A 17,378-nucleotide genomic window follows, 5' to 3' on the forward strand; every position below is an offset into this window, starting at 1 on the left:
GAGAGCTGTGCTAGTCTGCCCGAGGACGACCGGTGAAGTTGGCCCGCCTGCTACAGTCTTACAGTGACGTCTTCTCTACGGGGCCCACTGACCTTGGACGTACTGGCCTTGTGCAGCATGATATTTTCACCACCCCTGGGCCGCCTGTGAAACAGCAACCGCGCCGGATGGCTAGGGAAAAACAGACTGTAGCAGACCAGCAGGTGCAGCAGAGCCTGGACACTGGTGTGGCCCGACCCAGCAGCAGCAGCTGGGCTGCACCAATCGTCATGGTGAGAAAGAAGGATCAGACGTTTCGGTTATGTGTCGACTACAGGCCCCTGAATGAGAGAACTATAAAGGATGCTTATCCACTACCCCGCATCCAGGACACCTTAGACACACTGTCCACTGCCAGGTACTTCAGCACGCTTGATTTAACATCAGGGTACTGGCAGGTGGAAATGACACCGAGAGCCCGAAAGGCCGCTGCTTTCTGCACCCGTAAGGGTTTGTTTGAGTGGAATGTGATGCCTTTCGGACTGTGCAACGCACCGGCCACATTCCAAAGGCTCATGGACCGTGTCCTGGCCGGGCTGCAGTGGGAGACCTGTTTGGTCTATCTCGATGACATCATTGTCCTGGGGCGGGACGGAACCGAAATGTTGGAGCGGCTCAGTCAAGTGTTCGACAGACTACGCGCAGCTAATCTGAAACTTAAACCTTCCAAGTGTGTCCTGTTCAGAGAGCAAGTAGCTTACTTGGGGCACATCGTCTCCGCCAACGGTGTCGCCACCGACCCCAAAAAGATCCAAAAGGTGGCTGGGTGGCCCGCACCCCAAAACGTATCTGAAGTGCGTCAGTTTGTCGGCCTGGCGTCATATTACCGACGCTTCGTCAAAGATTTCGCCTCCATTGCCAAGCCTCTCCATGAACTGACGAAAAAGTATGCACGCTTTAACTGGACGGGCGAGTGCCAGGAGGCGTTTGAACAGCTGAAAAGCCGGCTGACGTCAGCACCCGTGTTGGGTTATCCCCTCGACAGTGGCCAGTTGCTCCTTGACACAGACGCCAGTGACTGCGGAATTGGAGCCGTCCTCTCCCAAGTGCGAGGAGGTGAGGAGAGAGTACTCGCCTATGGGAGTAGGAGATTGTCAGCCACAGAGCAAAACTACTGAACACCCAGACGAGAACTTCTGGCAGTTGTCGATTTCACCTCTCATTTCCGGCAGTACCTGCTAGGGAGATCATTCATCATACGGACTGACCACAGCAGCCTACGCTGGTTGACTCGGATGAGGGAGCCTGAGGGCCAGCTTGCTCGCTGGCTGGGAAAACTGGCAGAGTAAGACTTCCAGGTGATCCATCGTCCAGGGAGACAACACCAAAATGCGGACGCACTCTCCAGAAGACCCTGCGGGACGTCGTGCCCATGCACAGTGCCAGAGCCTAGCCTCAGTAACCAGCCCCAGCACAAAGGGATTCAGTGCAACATGGCCGAGAGTCCAGTTTCAGAGGATGCTGGGGAATCTCCTGCAGAGCAACCGCCAGTGGGGGTAGTGGACGCTTCTAGTGACAATCAGGCTGGCTCTTCGTTTCGTGCAAATGTCTACAGGGTGAGTGAGCCAGGCCAAGTTAACTTGTTCGGTGGTTGGACCCGAGAGCAGTTAATAAGTGCACAAGAAGCTGATCCAGGGATAGCACCAGTGAAGAAGTGGCTGGACGAGGGGAGGTGCAGGCCACCCTGGGTTGACAGAGCACCCTACAGCCCTGCCACCAAAGCCTTCTGGTCGCAGTGGAAAAGGCTCTACCAGAAAGAGGGAGTTTTGCTAAGGAAATTTTACTGCACGGATGGAAGGGTGTTCTATCCACAGATCCTGCTGCCTCGAGAGTACCGCACCTCAGTGATAGAACAATTGCACGATGGCCCAGTCGGTGGCCATTTTGGAGGAGAGAGGACCCTTGCACGTCTCAAGGCCCGGTACTACTGGTACAATATGAGGGATGACGTCACTCTGTGGTGTCGCACTTGCACCAGCTGTGCTGCTAAAGCCTGTCCTAAGAAAACACCTCAAGCCACCATGGGCACAGTGCGAGTTGGTGCCCCCTTCAAACGGATTGCAGTTGATTTAATGGGACCATTAAATGAAACCGAAAGGCGCAACCGCTACATAATAGTGGTACAGGACTACTTCAGCAAATGGGCGGAAGTCTATCCCGTTCCCAACGAACAAGCAACGACAGTGGCTGAAAAGATTGTTTCCGAATGGGTGTGTAGGTACGGAGCTCCACAGTGCTTACACAGTGACCAAGGTACCAATTTCGAGTCAGCTGTGTTCCAGGGCATGTGTGTGCTGCTGGGAATCGACAAGACACAGACCACGCCGTTTCGCCGATGGCCAAGTGGAGCGTTTCAATGCCACCCTGCAGAAAATCCTAGCCACCACAGCAGAACGATGTCATTGGGACTGGGACATTATGACCCCCTATGCGGTCATGGCTTACCGTGCAACCAAACACAGCTCCACGGGCCTGACGCCTAACATGATGTTGTTCGGACGGGAAATTACAGAGCCGGTGGATCTTGTTGCGGGGCTGCCACCTGACACAGGCAACGCTACTACCCCATCGTCCTATGTTGTACAGCTAAGGGAACGGCTCGAGCTATCTCACCAGTTGGCCCGGGAGGCACTGGGAAAATCTGTTGAGCGTGCCAAACGACAGTACGACAAGAATGTTTGCAGAGTCCAACACAAAGTCGGTGATGCAGTATGGTGCCTGGTTAAAGGAACAAAAAGAGTAAAGAATAAAGTGCGAAAGTTCCTGCCTTCATACGAGGGTCCGTACTTCGTGGTGGGTGTGCTGGACGATTTGGTCTACAGAATTAAAAGGGGCCCGAGAACGAAGATGAAAGTCGTTCGTCACGACAAACTTAAAGCTTACCACTCAAGGACAACACTGGACAACAGCTGGGTTTTTCAAGAGGCTGAAATGTGGACACCAGTGGAGGCGCTACCCCTGTTGTCAGACACCAGCTCCTCGGAAATCAGTCCCCTTGACCTTTGGGGCACATCACCAGAGACTGAAGACCCTTTGGTGGGGTCCCTTTCAGGTCTTTTCTCTTTACCACCATCATTGGCAGTTTCACCGAGGAGCAGCCAGCTTCCTTGCCGCACTGCTGGGCCTTCACTGGATGAAGCTGGGACCCTGCATGAGGCCGGGGGACAAGCTACTCGCCCTCTTTTGAACTCCACCCCTCTGCGTCGACCCCGGAGGGTCCGCAGAGCTCCTAACATGTTTGGTGATTGGATTGTTCACTGAGCATATCTGTTTGAGGTTGGGTGTAGGCGGATCGCTGCCCTCCTCAAACCAAAAGAGTTCCTGTGTTGTCAAACCAAAAGAGTTCCTGTGTTGTCAAACCAAAAGAGTTCCTGTATTGTCTAAGCAAAAGAGTTCCAGTATTGTATTATTACCAAAGTAACTTGACTATGTTGAGCTTAAATGTGAAGTTGGTATGGGTTAAATATAATTGTTTATTATCAACAGTCGGTAATTTGGATACTAGTGGGCTGCATAGTTTTGTTATAGCATCCTGGGTATGTTTACTGCTAAGCACTTTGAGTATGGGTGTGAAAAAAAAAACATGATGTAAAAAAAAAAAGGGGGAGTTTGTTAATTTGTTTAACAGAATATTTTGCACTATTTTTGCACTCAAAATCCTGCAATCTAGAGTAACTTTATGCTAACGTGGAGTTTAATAGTTAAACTAATGGTCACATTTTTCTCAGGGAATGTACGTATAAGTGTCATGTTCAGGACATTTGCTTACATGTACAAACGAAGGAGTATGCGATATGCTTTAATGGACGTTTTATGGACATTTCCTTTTTTCACCTTAACTTTCCACTGGAGGAGAGCCCTTCAAGGACTGTGGAAACAAGGGGTCATGGTTGGGGATGTTTGTTTGATCACTGTCTAATTAATATTTTCCTGTGTACAGGGTAATGATACTGGAGATATGTTAAAGGTTTAATCACTCCAGTTGTCATCTCTGCTTCCCCTTTAAGGTTTGTGGGGAAAAATGAGTATGTGTGACGTAGTGGGGCAGGTGGATGATGGGAGTGTAAACAAAAAGTATAGCGGAGGCGGAGAAAATGCAGTCTTAAGTTTACGGTGCGAACATAATGATGCAGGCTATGCTCCAGTTGAATGCTAGAAAGAAAAGTGCCTTGTATGCCCGTGAATGTGTACCGCTGTGAGTAAAAAAGTCGAGTTCATTGTTGCAATCAACCGACGACTCACTGCGTGTTTCAGCTCTGTTAGCCCGGACCACTAGACGCAAGTTACCTGCAACGAGCCGAGTTGTTATATTGATGTCAGTTCGCTCTCAACTACGGTTCGGAGTGTAAGAAAGCTGAGGAAGGTAACACACCATTTAATGATCTTGTAATTTAGACAATTATGTGGAAATTAATTAATTTCTTTCCATTACTGTAATAGCTCCACTTTATGCAATATTCAGCTTTCCACTGAAATTCGGCTGTGGTGTCGCTCCTTTACTAAATTATACTCAGGTCAGTGAGTCCAGTCATACAGACTTTGGGATTGAAAGAGGGAATCTAAATATAGCAGTGAGATTATTTTAAAGCTAGATATAGACGCTATTGTTAGATGACGTGCCCTAGGCAGTGATGGTTGAAGTTTATGTATGCTTCTGGGATGACAGTAGCTATATGACTCACACCAGGGATCTCGTCTCTCTTGCTCTCTCAATGGCCCAAATGGAAATGGCCTGATTGGGATCTCTGGAGGGTGTGCTCATTTCTAAAGTGCTCCCCTGGAAATCCGGCAAGGTGCCTTTTAGTTCCACGCTTCATTAATCTTGTCTTCTAAAATCTGAGTAAAACTGCATTTTGATCACTGTTGTCCGGATTTTCCTTCCTATCTGCTCATAACAAGGGCACTGCATGATATGAAACTCAAATACTGCAATGTATAGCCCGTCGGTCATCACAAAATAAACCCATTCATGGTGATCAGTACCTTAATGTGAAGTATCCCACTTGTTATAAGGTACTTGCCAAATACATTTCTTTACATTAAATATTGATTTGAAATGATTTTATTATTTTACTGGTCATAAAGCTAATAAAAATAGTCAATTATAATAGAAAAACAACCTGCTTAGCAACAATATGACAATGTACCACTACCAATATTACAATATGAATTAATAATCTGCAATCCAAGTTAATTTTTTCTGCTCACTAATTTTTATTAACCTTGTTGATTCACAATATGGTTACAATTAAGAAAAGAGTAACCATGGAGTGATACGAGAGATATGAAATGGTGATGCAATGGACAACAGTTCAATTTTGACTACTTAATTACTCATTGATATTTCCTAATTAGAATCAAGTACTGCAGAAAGCTTTGTAATAATAAAATATGTCTGTTTATGCACTTTCAAATGTATCCATTCCATACTCGAAATCTCTCTTCTTTTCACAGTGTTCTATCTGCTGATGTCGGAGCAGGAAGTTCAGGAAAGGTGAGGTACAAAATGCACTAACATTTTTGAATTCTAACTGTTTAGATTTCATTTGAAGGCCCAGGGTTAATTGTCTCTTTAATATGTCTAACCGCATGCCATTTTATGGTTTTATTTCCAAGTAATGAGTCTAAGAAATAGAAATACAAAAAGCTAACATTAAGGTCAGTGTGATATTGAAAATATGACTATATTGGCTTGACATCATATTCTTTTGCAGTCTATCCAGAGATCAAAGCAATCAAGCTTTTTTAGTGTGCAAATTGAATAAACACTGCTATCTCAGAGCAAACACACTATAGCAAAAAAAGGGTGTATGTACTTTGTGTCTATGCTAACAGTGTGTCCCATCTCCCCACATTGCATGGTTTATTGTCTTTTAGAGATTTTATCTGATGGTTGTTAATGGATTGTCTTTGCACAACTGTAAGGCTGTGATGTCTGTCTAACGCATACACATGCATCACTCCATTACTGAGTGCAAAGGACAGCTCTGAGCTGGGAGACATTAGACTGCTCTCATTGTGTGAAGCACCAGTCTCATCTGCTCAGAGACAGGGACGGACACTTGCATCCTGCTGGGCAAATCAAAGCTCTCTTAGGGTTTGTGTGGCCTTCCCTGAGCTGTGGAGCACACATGATGTTTATCCACATGGTTGGTGTTATATTTTATCCAGGGTGACTAAAGAATGGTTAGAGGACCCGGTGGAAGACAAGGCGACAGGGAAATTACAGCATATGCCATTTTTTGAATGATTGTCACTTATTTAGTTCAATCTTCCATCCCAAAAATGAGCGTTTGAAGTGAATGTCTTCCTTTACTGGAAATGATTATGAAGTTTGATGGCAGGAGCTTGTGTGTTTTTACCTTCTCTTGTAACACTTTTTTTAATTCCACTCCCCATTCCGCACATTCCAAGTCCTGTCAGAGGACTTTGGCACGAGTGCAGGAATTCTGAGACCCATTAATGTGCAAGGTGACCTACAGGATTGAGACGGATCTTCACTGAAGTAGTATTATAAATATATAGAGGATTGAGCCATTATCGGTAGCAGAGAAATAGAAGCGTTAGTCAAGAGACCTCGAAATACAGCCCCACTCACACAGTGTTTAACAGCAATAAACGAAGAAATTGTTTTTTCACAGTCATATTAAGCTTATAGTTGTACATATTACTTTATGCTGTGGAGGAAGGTGATTTCTCAAACTTTGCTGTCTTTTTCGGGGATCCCATGGTCATGGAAAGCCTGAAATATCAGGGAAATCTTAAACTTGCATTACTAGGCGGCAGGCTTTCTTAATAAATGTAGTTATTCATAAATTGATACAATAAATAAATTAAATCAATTAGTAAAATATTGGAAGAAATCTAGGAAAATGTATAAAGAAGTGTTCTATTTGTGCTCAGATGTAAAATATTTAATTGGCTAGAATTAAGAATTGTGCAGTGTTTTTTTTAATAATCCTCATGAAAATACCTTGGTTATGGGGACCCTGTTAATTGGCTTTAAAGGGATAGTTCACCCCCCCCCCCCCCCCCCCAAAACATTTTTTATCATTTACTCACATTCATGGTCAATACCAACTAAACCAGATCATAAGTCTTATCCCAAGCACCTGCACTAACCACTAAGGCTATGTTCACACTGTCTGTCCAAATCCGATTATTGTGTGTCCGATTGGAATCTGATCTAAATTATTGACTGTCCACACAGTGTATCGCAACTGTTCAGGGGCCGTATTCACAAAGCATTTTATCTTACCACTAGGAGTGCTCCTAAATCGCACTAAAATATTTTAGCTAGGAGTTTTCTCTTAAAAGTTATTCACAACGCCTTTCAGACCTACTCTTAGTAAAGAAAAATGACAACTCCTAAACTAAGAGTGAGTCTTCGTTGCTATGGATGACGTCATTACTCATGCACGAGCTTGACTGAAGTGACCACCTTGATTGGCTGATGATTGTAACGCGGGAATGATTCCAAACACCTCCCCTATGATGATGAGTGACAGGTGACAGGTCTGAGAATGCGTGCGCTACACAAGTAGTGCGAAGGACGGAAGATGATGAATAACTGAATAAATAGCCTAAATGAATAAAGAATAAGGAAAAAAAAATAGCCTAGTAGCCTAATGAAACATATGGATTGATGCAATATCTTTGCAACATTATTGAATTAATCTGTCACTATATGCCTCTGCCTACGTTTGCAAAGAGAAGAACATTTTAATTTGATTCACAATGAAATGTTACAATTAGTTTACATGCAGTGAGTAGTTTTGGTTGTTGTTGGTGGCGTTGTTGCATCCCTAGTTATGCCTACAATGCAAAATTGTTCCCTCGTGATTGGAAGCTCCTGTAGCCGCCGCATACGCATTTCAAAACATCGCAACGTGAAATGCCACAAAAAGCGGTTTGTGAATAGGTCTTAGTGAGTTAGGAGTCCTCTCGACTTCTTTTAAGCTGTCCCAGACTTAGGTGCTACTTTTAGGGCTAAAATGCGTCGTGAATTACTCTTAGTCAAAAAAATTAGGAGTCCTAAAGTTACGAGTGACACGCCCATTATTTTTAGGAGTTGCTCCTAAATTCGCCAGTTAGGAGCTACTTTTAGCCTTAAAATGTGTTGTGAATACGGCCCCTGATCTGATTCGTGTGCAGGTGGCGCTCTTTCATTTTCCAGAATATCTGCTTTGGTTTCTATGGCAATGACATTGCGTTGGTATGGCATACGTAAAAAACATCAAACAGCAACATGGAGGGGTTTGCAATACAGATGTTGTTTTATTTACATCATGACAATATGTAACCGCCGCACTGGACTACTACGTCTTCTGACACAGCGGCAGAAACTTAGAAGGCTGGTATGCGCTGCTTTTTTCCTTGGTGTCATCCCCGCCGGTCTCCATTGTATTGTAATTTTCTGCTCAACTGACTCAACAACACAAGCTTGTTTCTGCAGTGACTTGCAGCATGTTTCCTACAAAACGTCTCACATGTTTACATTTTACGTGGCGTGAAAAAGTGACATAAACCACGCAAAATCCGATTAGAATGGTCAGACAGAAGCGGATTTTCAGAAATATGTTTTTAATAGGATTTCAAACCACATATAACCTGATTTGTAAAAAGTGCATTTCATCTGATTTTTTTGCCATTCACAGTTGCTAAATATGATCGGATTCCAATCGAATAAGCACAAAAATCTTATTTGAACTGACAGTCTGAACGAGGCTTGAGCCACAACTCTGAATCGTTTACACACTTATAACTATGTTTTTAAACACATGGGCCCGTATTCCTAAAGAATCTTAATGCAAAAAGTAGCTCCTAGTGACAAAATTCTAAGAAAATTCTTAGAAATGTGGGCGTTTACTCCTAAAATTAAAGAAAAAATCCTAGTAAAGAAAAAAGTAATTCAGAAAGCATCTTAACCCTTAAAAGAGGTCTTAAGGTCAAAATTGTTAAGAGCACGGACGAGGACTTTTAAGAGGCTTAAGAGTTTCTTTAGCAGAGGAGAAAATGGCAGAAAGATGAAGAGGGAGAAGAAATGCAGACAATAGATGACAGTGAGTTAACAAGACACTATAGATTAGATCGTGCAGGGATCATGTTTGTGACCGATTTTACAGCACGTTTCCTCTTATTGTGTCGCAGTTCATTTAGTTTCCACTGGACATTCCCACATTGCAGGCTCAAAAAAATGCATTTATGAATATAGAAGGCTTCCGCACAAGGAGGGGGAATGAACCGTAAATAATTTATTATTAACCGCTATAAGCTCCCACGTCTGCTTCTGTGCTGTGACACCCGGCCTGATTTTCCTTTAAGGATGGCCTTGTGTTCATCCACTAACTGGGCTCACAGTAAACACTGTTCCTCTGTCGAGTTGAGCTTTATTGTCCTTCTTGTTTTTTATTCCATGTTTGCTACAGTAAAACCAACATTCAAACCACCACTTAAATAGACAGTGGAACAATTTTTATCATTCTAATCCAATCAAATACCTTATAGGAAATTAACAGTATGGTAAATAAAAAAAAGGATTTATATACACAAATATAATGTGTGTGTGTGTATGAGAATGGTCAAATAGGAAAAATTACGCATGTAATTTCAAAGTGAAGGCTTAGAATAGACCCTAATCACTCTTTTTTTCCTTCTTGGACAACCAACCAATCACAGTCTTCAAAAGATTGTGTCATACATAGCAACGGGGTCAGACCCGCCTCCTCACTAAGATAAAAGTTTTTGTCTTTTCATTACTCAGAGTTGCTCTCAGACCAGTCCCGAATCGCTCTTAAGCTAAGACTCCTACATAAAAGTTTTTAAGCTAAATTAAGAGTTTTCTAAAAGGATTCTTAGATTATTTAGGAATACGGGCCATGATGTTTTTCAGATAAATGTAGATTAAAAACTTTTTTCAAATGAAGCCATCGATTTATTCAGAGCAGCCACTGTGTTTCCTCTCACAGTAATTAGCTAGATCATTATTGTGGATTGGAGAGGAGGAATACTAATTCATTTTAACTCAGACGATTACAGTCAGAGCTGCTTTAGGCTAACACAATTACATTTGAATGAGGACAGGAAAATAGATGCATCGATCAATGCTGAAACATAAATTAAGCGATCATTTATTTGCTAATTTGTTGTTAATCCTTGTGCTAAAAAGGCAACATAGTCATCCTTCGTTGTATTCAAATTGTGGAGTTAGGGAAGTGACATTACATCCTTTCCTAGGGCATAAAAACTTAACTTAAAGGACAAAAGAGGAAAGATGGGTTCTGAGACAATCAGATCTTTTCTCTGTTTTCTGGATTCAAATTGTGTTTTGACTCAGTAACCTTAAGCAGTTTGTTTAGCTTCGGTCGTACGTAAATAACCCCTCTCAGTCCCAAACAAACTGCTTTAGGCTGGGCTGCCCGCTGCCCTCCCTGTCTCCTGTGCCTCAGGACTGGCATGCTTTTATTTTGTTGGAATGAACCCGAGTCTTCCATCATTCAGCGGGCAAGCGAAGAGGGCCGTGTCCTTCTAGAAGGCTTCACGAAACAGATACAATACAAGCTGTCCATCATGTGTAGCCTGAAGAATCAGAGCTTCAACAAGCCTGAGCAAACCACTTCAATAGGACTTATGTAGGTCACTCAAAATGCACCTGGTTGAACACTATTGTTTACACGACGTGCAAGTCCCCCCTCCCTGTCTGCGTCAGTAGGTTTACTGTTGACTAATTTCTTTATGATGTACATATTATGGAAAAAAGACTTGTTTTGATTTATTGGAGTTGCCTTTTTTCCTCTCAAATCTAAAGCCTACACAGAGCACAATGTGTAGTGTTAAATTTCAGAGAACTATCTAGTTTATATGAGCCTGTATGACTTTTTTTTCTTTAATGGATTAAAAAAGGTTAATTTTAAAGAATATCCTTGCCACTTTATTCAATATAAGTGTTGGAGTGGAGCATGCTAATCCAATCCTGCAAATTACAACACAAGAAAAAGTATACAAAAACAAAAAGATAGATAGATAGATAGATAGACAGATAGATAGATAGATAGATAGATAGATAGATAGATAGATAGATAGATAGATAGATAGATAGATAGATAGATAGATAGATAGATAGATAGATAGATTGATTGATTGATTGATTGATTGATTGATTGATTGATAGATAGATAGATCAAATAAATATTTCTATTAATCAAAGAATCCAAAAAAAATATTGTGGTTTCCAAAAAAAAATAATAAGCAGCAAAACTGTTTTCAACATTGATAATAATAAGAAATGTTTCTTGAGTAGCAAATCAGAATATTAGAATGATTTCTGAAGGATTATGTGACACTGGAGTTACTGCATTACTGGAGTAAGGATGCTAAAAAAATCAGCTTTGCCATCACAGGAATAAATTACCTTTTAAAAAAACATTAAAATAGAAAACCGTTATTTTAAATCTGAAACATATTTCACAATATTACTTTTTTGATCAAAATAAATTGTGCCTTGGTGCGCATAAAAAAATATTGTTTAAAAAAAAATTCATACTGACCTGGAGTGAGTGTATGTGAGTAATAAACATATTTGAGTGAAATTTGAGTGAACTGTTTCTTTAGGAATTAACACAGTGTTTTACAGCATCTCTTTCTTTGTTTGTGTCACTCCCACATATTTTTATAGATTGTTTGATTGTCTAACATAATTCATCACATTATCATGACAGAGAGGATCTAGCTAATCATAATTAATTTTAATCAACACAGTCATCCATAGTCATCGCTATCGCAATGTACAATTCCTGTAAATCACAATGTCTATTTTTACTTAAAGAATAGCTAGATATTTCTCAGTTCAGCAATAGTCCTTGGTGGAACTGAGACTGCTAATGTGTGTTTGTTGTGGGGGACGAGTCTGTCAGTAGGGTGCTTATGCACAGGTATGTGCATTTAAACTACAGAGTTAATTTGGCAGAGGCCGTCTTATCCTGAGTTATTGATTAAGGCTGGCACAGTGGAACGCCAAGGGACAGTTTTAGTGATCAGGGCTGTGGATCAGCAATATCCAGGAATGAGGGCAGTAATGAGGGATGGATGGGACTCCTGGCATCTTCAGTCTAGGCTCTCTGAGATAAAGTGCAAAGCAGCTTGCCAAATGAAACCTTCACGTAAGATGAGATTTTTTTGTTGTTGGTTGATATAAATGTTTAAAATATGGCTTTTGAAAATCTATTTCTTCAAGCTATAAGGGTTTTATTGCAAATTATATCATTTCCCTTGAGTGCAATTCAAACTTTGGATTTCTGGACACTCGGCCTCATTATATATAAGATGTGCATAAATCACCCTAAATGTGATTGTTTGATAATTTACCAAATGTTTCTTTGAATGATTTATTTAAAAAAAGAAAAGAAAAGAAAGTTAAAGGAAATTCTATACAGTATATCTACACTACCATTCAAAAGTTTGGAGTCAGTCAGTCAAATGTTTTATACTCACCAAAGCTGCATTTATTTGATCAAAAATACAGTGAAAACAGGGATATTGTGAAATATTATTACAAACTCAAATTACTATTTTTTATTTTAATGTATTTTAAAATGTTATTTATTTTATGGTAAAGCTGAATTTTCAACAGCCGTTAATCCAGTCTTTAGTGTCACATGATCCTTCAGAAATCATTCTAATATTCTGAATTGTGTAACATGTATGCTCTGTTTTGCTTTAGTTTCATTGTGATTTGTTCCTGTTTGCTTGAGTTTCCTGTCATTTGACCTAGTTCAAATCAATCAAATCCTTTTATTGTCACACAACCATATACACAAGTGCAACAGTGGGTGAAATTCTTAGGTGCAGTTCCGAGAAACATAGCAGTCATGACACGATGTGACGTAAACAATTACAGCAAACATCAGATTTACATAGATTACACATCTAATGTGCGCACAATTACTCACAGTACCATATACACTAACAGAACAATAAATAATATACAATGTACAATATACAATATACAACAAATTACAATATACAACAATATACAATATACAAAAATACAAAAAGAGGTATTTATACATACAATAGATACACGTAAGGTGGAAATATATATATATATATATATATATATATATATATATATATATATATATATATACATTATGTAATATGCAGTAGGTTATGTTGTGCTGTGTTGACAGTTAGACTGTTTATGGCTATTGATCATGAGGGATCAAGAGTTTAGAAATCTAATTGCTTTTGGAAAGAGGCTGTCTAGAGTCGGCTGGTGTGTGTCCTGATGCTGCGGTACCGCCTGCCTGATGGTATCAGTGAGAGCAGCCCATGGCTCGGGTGGCTAGAGAGTCTCTGATGATCCTCCGAGCTTTCTTCACACACCGCCTAGTATAAATATCCTGGAGGGAGGGAAGCTCACCTCCGATGATACGACTGGCAGTGCGCACCACTCTTCCCAAGGCTTTGCGGTTACGGCTGGTAGAATCGCCATACCAGGCAGTGATTCAGCCAGTCAGTATGCTCTCGACGGTGCTGGTGTAGAACTGTGTGAGGATGTGACGGTTCATTCCAAACTTCCTCAGCTGTCTCAGGAAGAAGAGGCGCTGATGAGCCTTCTTCACAACGGCCTCAGTGTGGACGGACCATGTGAGTTTCTCTGTGATGTGGACACGAGGAACTTGAAGCTGCTGACTCTCTCCACTGGTGCTCCATTGATGGTGATGGGGCTGTGTTCTCTGTCGTTCTTCCTGAAGTCGACCACTAGCTCATTGGTTTTGCTAATGTTGAGGGAGATGTTGTTCTTCTGACACCAGTGTGTCAGAGTGAGCACCTCCTCTCTCTAGGCCGTTTCACTGGCTGGGCCTGGCCCACGCCGAGGCGGCCTCCTTGGACTCCACGGGCGTGAACTGCGCCGACCTGCCGGTGCGCACTCAAGTGGGTTTTTGCTATTACGGGGTCGATGCCGTTTTGAGCCTGATGATCCTCCGAGCTTTCTTCACACACCGCCTGGCATAAATATCCTGGAGGGAGGGAAGCTCACCTCCGATGATACGACTGGCAGTGCGCACCACTCTTCGCAAGGCTTTGCGGTTACGGCTGGTAGAATTGCCATACCAGGCAGTGATGCAGCCAGTCAGTATGCTCTCGACGGTGCTGGTGTAGAACTGTGTGAGGATGTGACGGTTCATTCCAAACTTCCTCAGCCGTCTCAGGAAGAAGAGGCGCTGATGAGCCTTCTTCACAACGGCCTCAGTGTGGACGGACCATGTGATTTCCTCTGTGATGTGGACACCGAGGAACTTGAAGCTGCTGACTCTCTCCACTGGTGCTCCATTGATGGTGATGGGGCTGTGTTCTCTGTCGTTCTTCCTGAAGTCGACCACTAGCTCCTTGGTTTTGCTAATGTTGAGGGAGAGGTTGTTCTTCTGACACCAGTGTGTCAGAGTGAGCACCTCCTCTCTGTAGGCCGTTTCATCGTTGTCGGTGATCAGACCTACGACCGTTGTATCATCAGCAAACTTGATGATGGTATTGGAGCTGTGAGTTGCCTCGCAGTCATTTGTGTACAAGGAGTACAAGAGTGGGCTAAGAACACAGCCCTGTGGGGCTCCAGTGTTGAGGGTCAGTGATGAGGAGATGTTGCTGCCTATTCTAACCACCTGGCGTCTGTTTCACAGGAAGTCCAGGATCCAGCTGCACAGCAAGCTGTTTAAGCCCAGAGCCCGGAGTTTCACATCAAGCAAGAAGGGCAATATGGTGTTGAATGCTGAGCTGTAGTCTACAAACAGCATACTTACATATGTGTTCCTCTTTTCCAGGTGGGAGAGAGCAGTGTGTATTGTAGATGCAATAGCATCATCAGTGGAGCGGTTATTGCGGTATGCAAACTGCAGTGGGTCCAGTGAGGGAGGTAGAACAGAGCAGATGTAACCTCTGACTAGTCTCTCAAAGCATTTACTGATGATGGGGGTCAGAGCAACAGGACGCCAGTCATTTAAGCAGGTGATATTAGTTTGCTTCGGTACAGGTACAATGATGGATGTTTTGAAGCATGTGGGGACTACAGACAAGGAGAGGGACCGATTGAAAATGTATGTAAAAACACCAGCTAGTTGGTTTGCACACTTTCTGATGCGCGGCCCGGAATACTGTCTGGACCCGCGGCTTTATGGATGTTCACCCGTCGGAAAGATCGGGTTACATCCGCTACAGATACGGAGAGTGTTCTAACCTCTGTAGCTTCAGCCGCGAGAACTCTCTCCGCGAGGGGGGTGTTAGTTCCCTCAAATCGAGCATAAAAAGTGTTTAGCTCATCTGGGAGAGAGGCAGTGTTGTTCACTGTGGAGTTTATGTTTCCTTTGTAGTCCGTAATGCTATTAATTCCCTTCCACATGCTTCTAGAGTCGGTGGTGTTGAACTGTCCTTCCATCTTGTCCCTGTATTGGCGTTTTGCTGCTCTGATAGTTTTTCGGAGGGCATAACTTGCTTGTTTTTGCTCCTCCGCATTCCCGGAGTTAAAAGCGGAGGTCCGCGCATTGAGTTCTGCACGAACAGTGCTATTAATCCATGGTTTCTGGTTCGGGTAAATCCGTATTGTTTTGGTCAGAACAACGTCTTCTACGTCCTTCCTGATGAAACATGTTACGCTATCAGCGTAAACCTCGATGTCGTCATCAGAGGCCGACCGGAACATCTCCCAATCCGCGTGATCAAAACAGTCCTGAAGCATAGAGTCTGATTGGTCCAACCAGCACTGGATTGTTCTGAGGGCGGGTGTTCCCTGTTTCAGTTTCTGCCTGTAAGCGGGCAGGAGAACGGAAGAGTGATCCGATTTGCCAAAAGGTGGGCGGGGGAGGGATTTGTAGCCATCCCGGAAAGGGGAGTAGCAATGATCCAAAACCCGGTCCCCTCGTGTGTTAAAGTTTATGTGTTGGTGGTATTTAGGTGCTATTTTCTTGAAGTTGGCTTTGTTAAAGTCCCCGGACATAATGAACGCGGCCTCAGGGTGCGCGGTTTCCTGCTCGCTTATTTCCCCATACAGTTCCTTTAGTGCCCGGGGTTCCTTAATCACACCAGGATTTGTTGATCATAAAACATACACCCCCACCTCTGCTTTTACCTGAGAGGTCTTTAACTCTGTCCGCTCGATACACTGAGAACCCTGCGGTTTGGCCGAGTCTGGAATCTCAGCAGACATCCAAGTTTCTGTAAGGCAGGTAATGCAGCAGTCCCTCGTCTCCCGTTGGAAAGAGATCCGCGCTCTCAGCTCACAGAGCTTGTTGTCTAGAGACTGAACGTTTGCTAGCAGAATACTGGGAAGCGGGGGTCGATTTGCGCACCGTCTTTCTCTGACGAGAACGCCGGCTCTTCTTCCTCTTCTCCGGCTACGTTTCCGCGGCCGAGCTGCCCAGACAAAGGGCTCCGCTGCCGTGTTGGTAAACAGCGGGGCATCACTGAAGAAATGAAAGTCCGGTATTCGGTGTTCGATTGCCGAACCAATGTCCAAAAGTGTTTGTATGTCGTACTCAATAAGACACACAACATCCAAAACAAAAAACAAAAGAAATGTAAACAGAACAAACAAAAAACTACCATGTTACCATGTACCATGTTACCATGTAGTTTCTATTTTGTTCCCTTGATTAATCATTCAGTTCACCTGTCGTTCGACAGTCAATTGTCGCAAAGTATACAAATACTGACAGGCTCGCGGGCAATATAAAATGCATGGGCGGGACAATTGCGTCAGAATCTCATTCTTCATGCTGTCATCGTTGAAGTTGTACCTGAATACTAGTTACCTTTTCTTCCTTGCATCCGATGGCTAACCTTTGCAGGATTTGTGTGGGCCCCATTGACCCGCCCCACAGCTACCAGTACTGCGCTGCCTGCCTGGGCCTGGCCCACACCAAGGCGGCCTTCTTGCACTCCACGGGCGTGAACTGCGCCGACCTGCCGGTGCGCACTCACGTGGGTTTTTGCTATTACGGGGTCGAGGCCGTTTTGAGAATGGAAGTGCACAGACGCTATTTCGTGGTGCCCAAGAGGGATGAAGGACTCCGTCTGATACTCACTTGACCCGAGACCCATCAACTGAGCACTTCACTAGCGTACATTCAGGAGGAAAGACCCCCCCTTAACATGTGAGCTCACTCGTCGAGGTCTATCGCCTCTTCATGGGCCATGTCGGCGCGTCTTTAGGGTTGTATGCTTTTCAACCGACTGATCTACACAGAACAGTGCTTTCGGTGAGTGATTATTCTCAATTATCTCCTAGTCTTAAGTCTTGACTACAGGTTTGCGCAGTCGTTGCCGCTACGGCCGCTGACGCTGTGCTT

General features: G+C 43.3%; 1 protein-coding gene across 1 annotated transcript in view; it reads left to right on the forward strand.

Annotated features, from left to right (window-relative positions):
* Nucleotides 1-17,378, forward strand: part of whrnb (whirlin b) — a 132,815-nt gene that overhangs the window by 83,377 nt on the left and 32,060 nt on the right. Inside the window, exons 5-9 of the mRNA XM_077241844.1 lie at nt 5,494-5,533; nt 13,623-13,792; nt 13,884-13,974; nt 14,596-14,813; nt 16,878-17,010. Of these exons, the coding sequence (XP_077097959.1) occupies nt 5,494-5,533; nt 13,623-13,792; nt 13,884-13,974; nt 14,596-14,813; nt 16,878-17,010 (652 nt within the window). The remainder of the gene's footprint in view (nt 1-5,493; nt 5,534-13,622; nt 13,793-13,883; nt 13,975-14,595; nt 14,814-16,877; nt 17,011-17,378) is intronic.

This window comes from Siphateles boraxobius, unplaced genomic scaffold (assembly GCF_051911475.1).
Source record: "Siphateles boraxobius isolate OS27281-9 unplaced genomic scaffold, OSU_SipBor_1 24, whole genome shotgun sequence".
Lineage (NCBI taxonomy): Eukaryota > Metazoa > Chordata > Actinopteri > Cypriniformes > Leuciscidae > Siphateles > Siphateles boraxobius.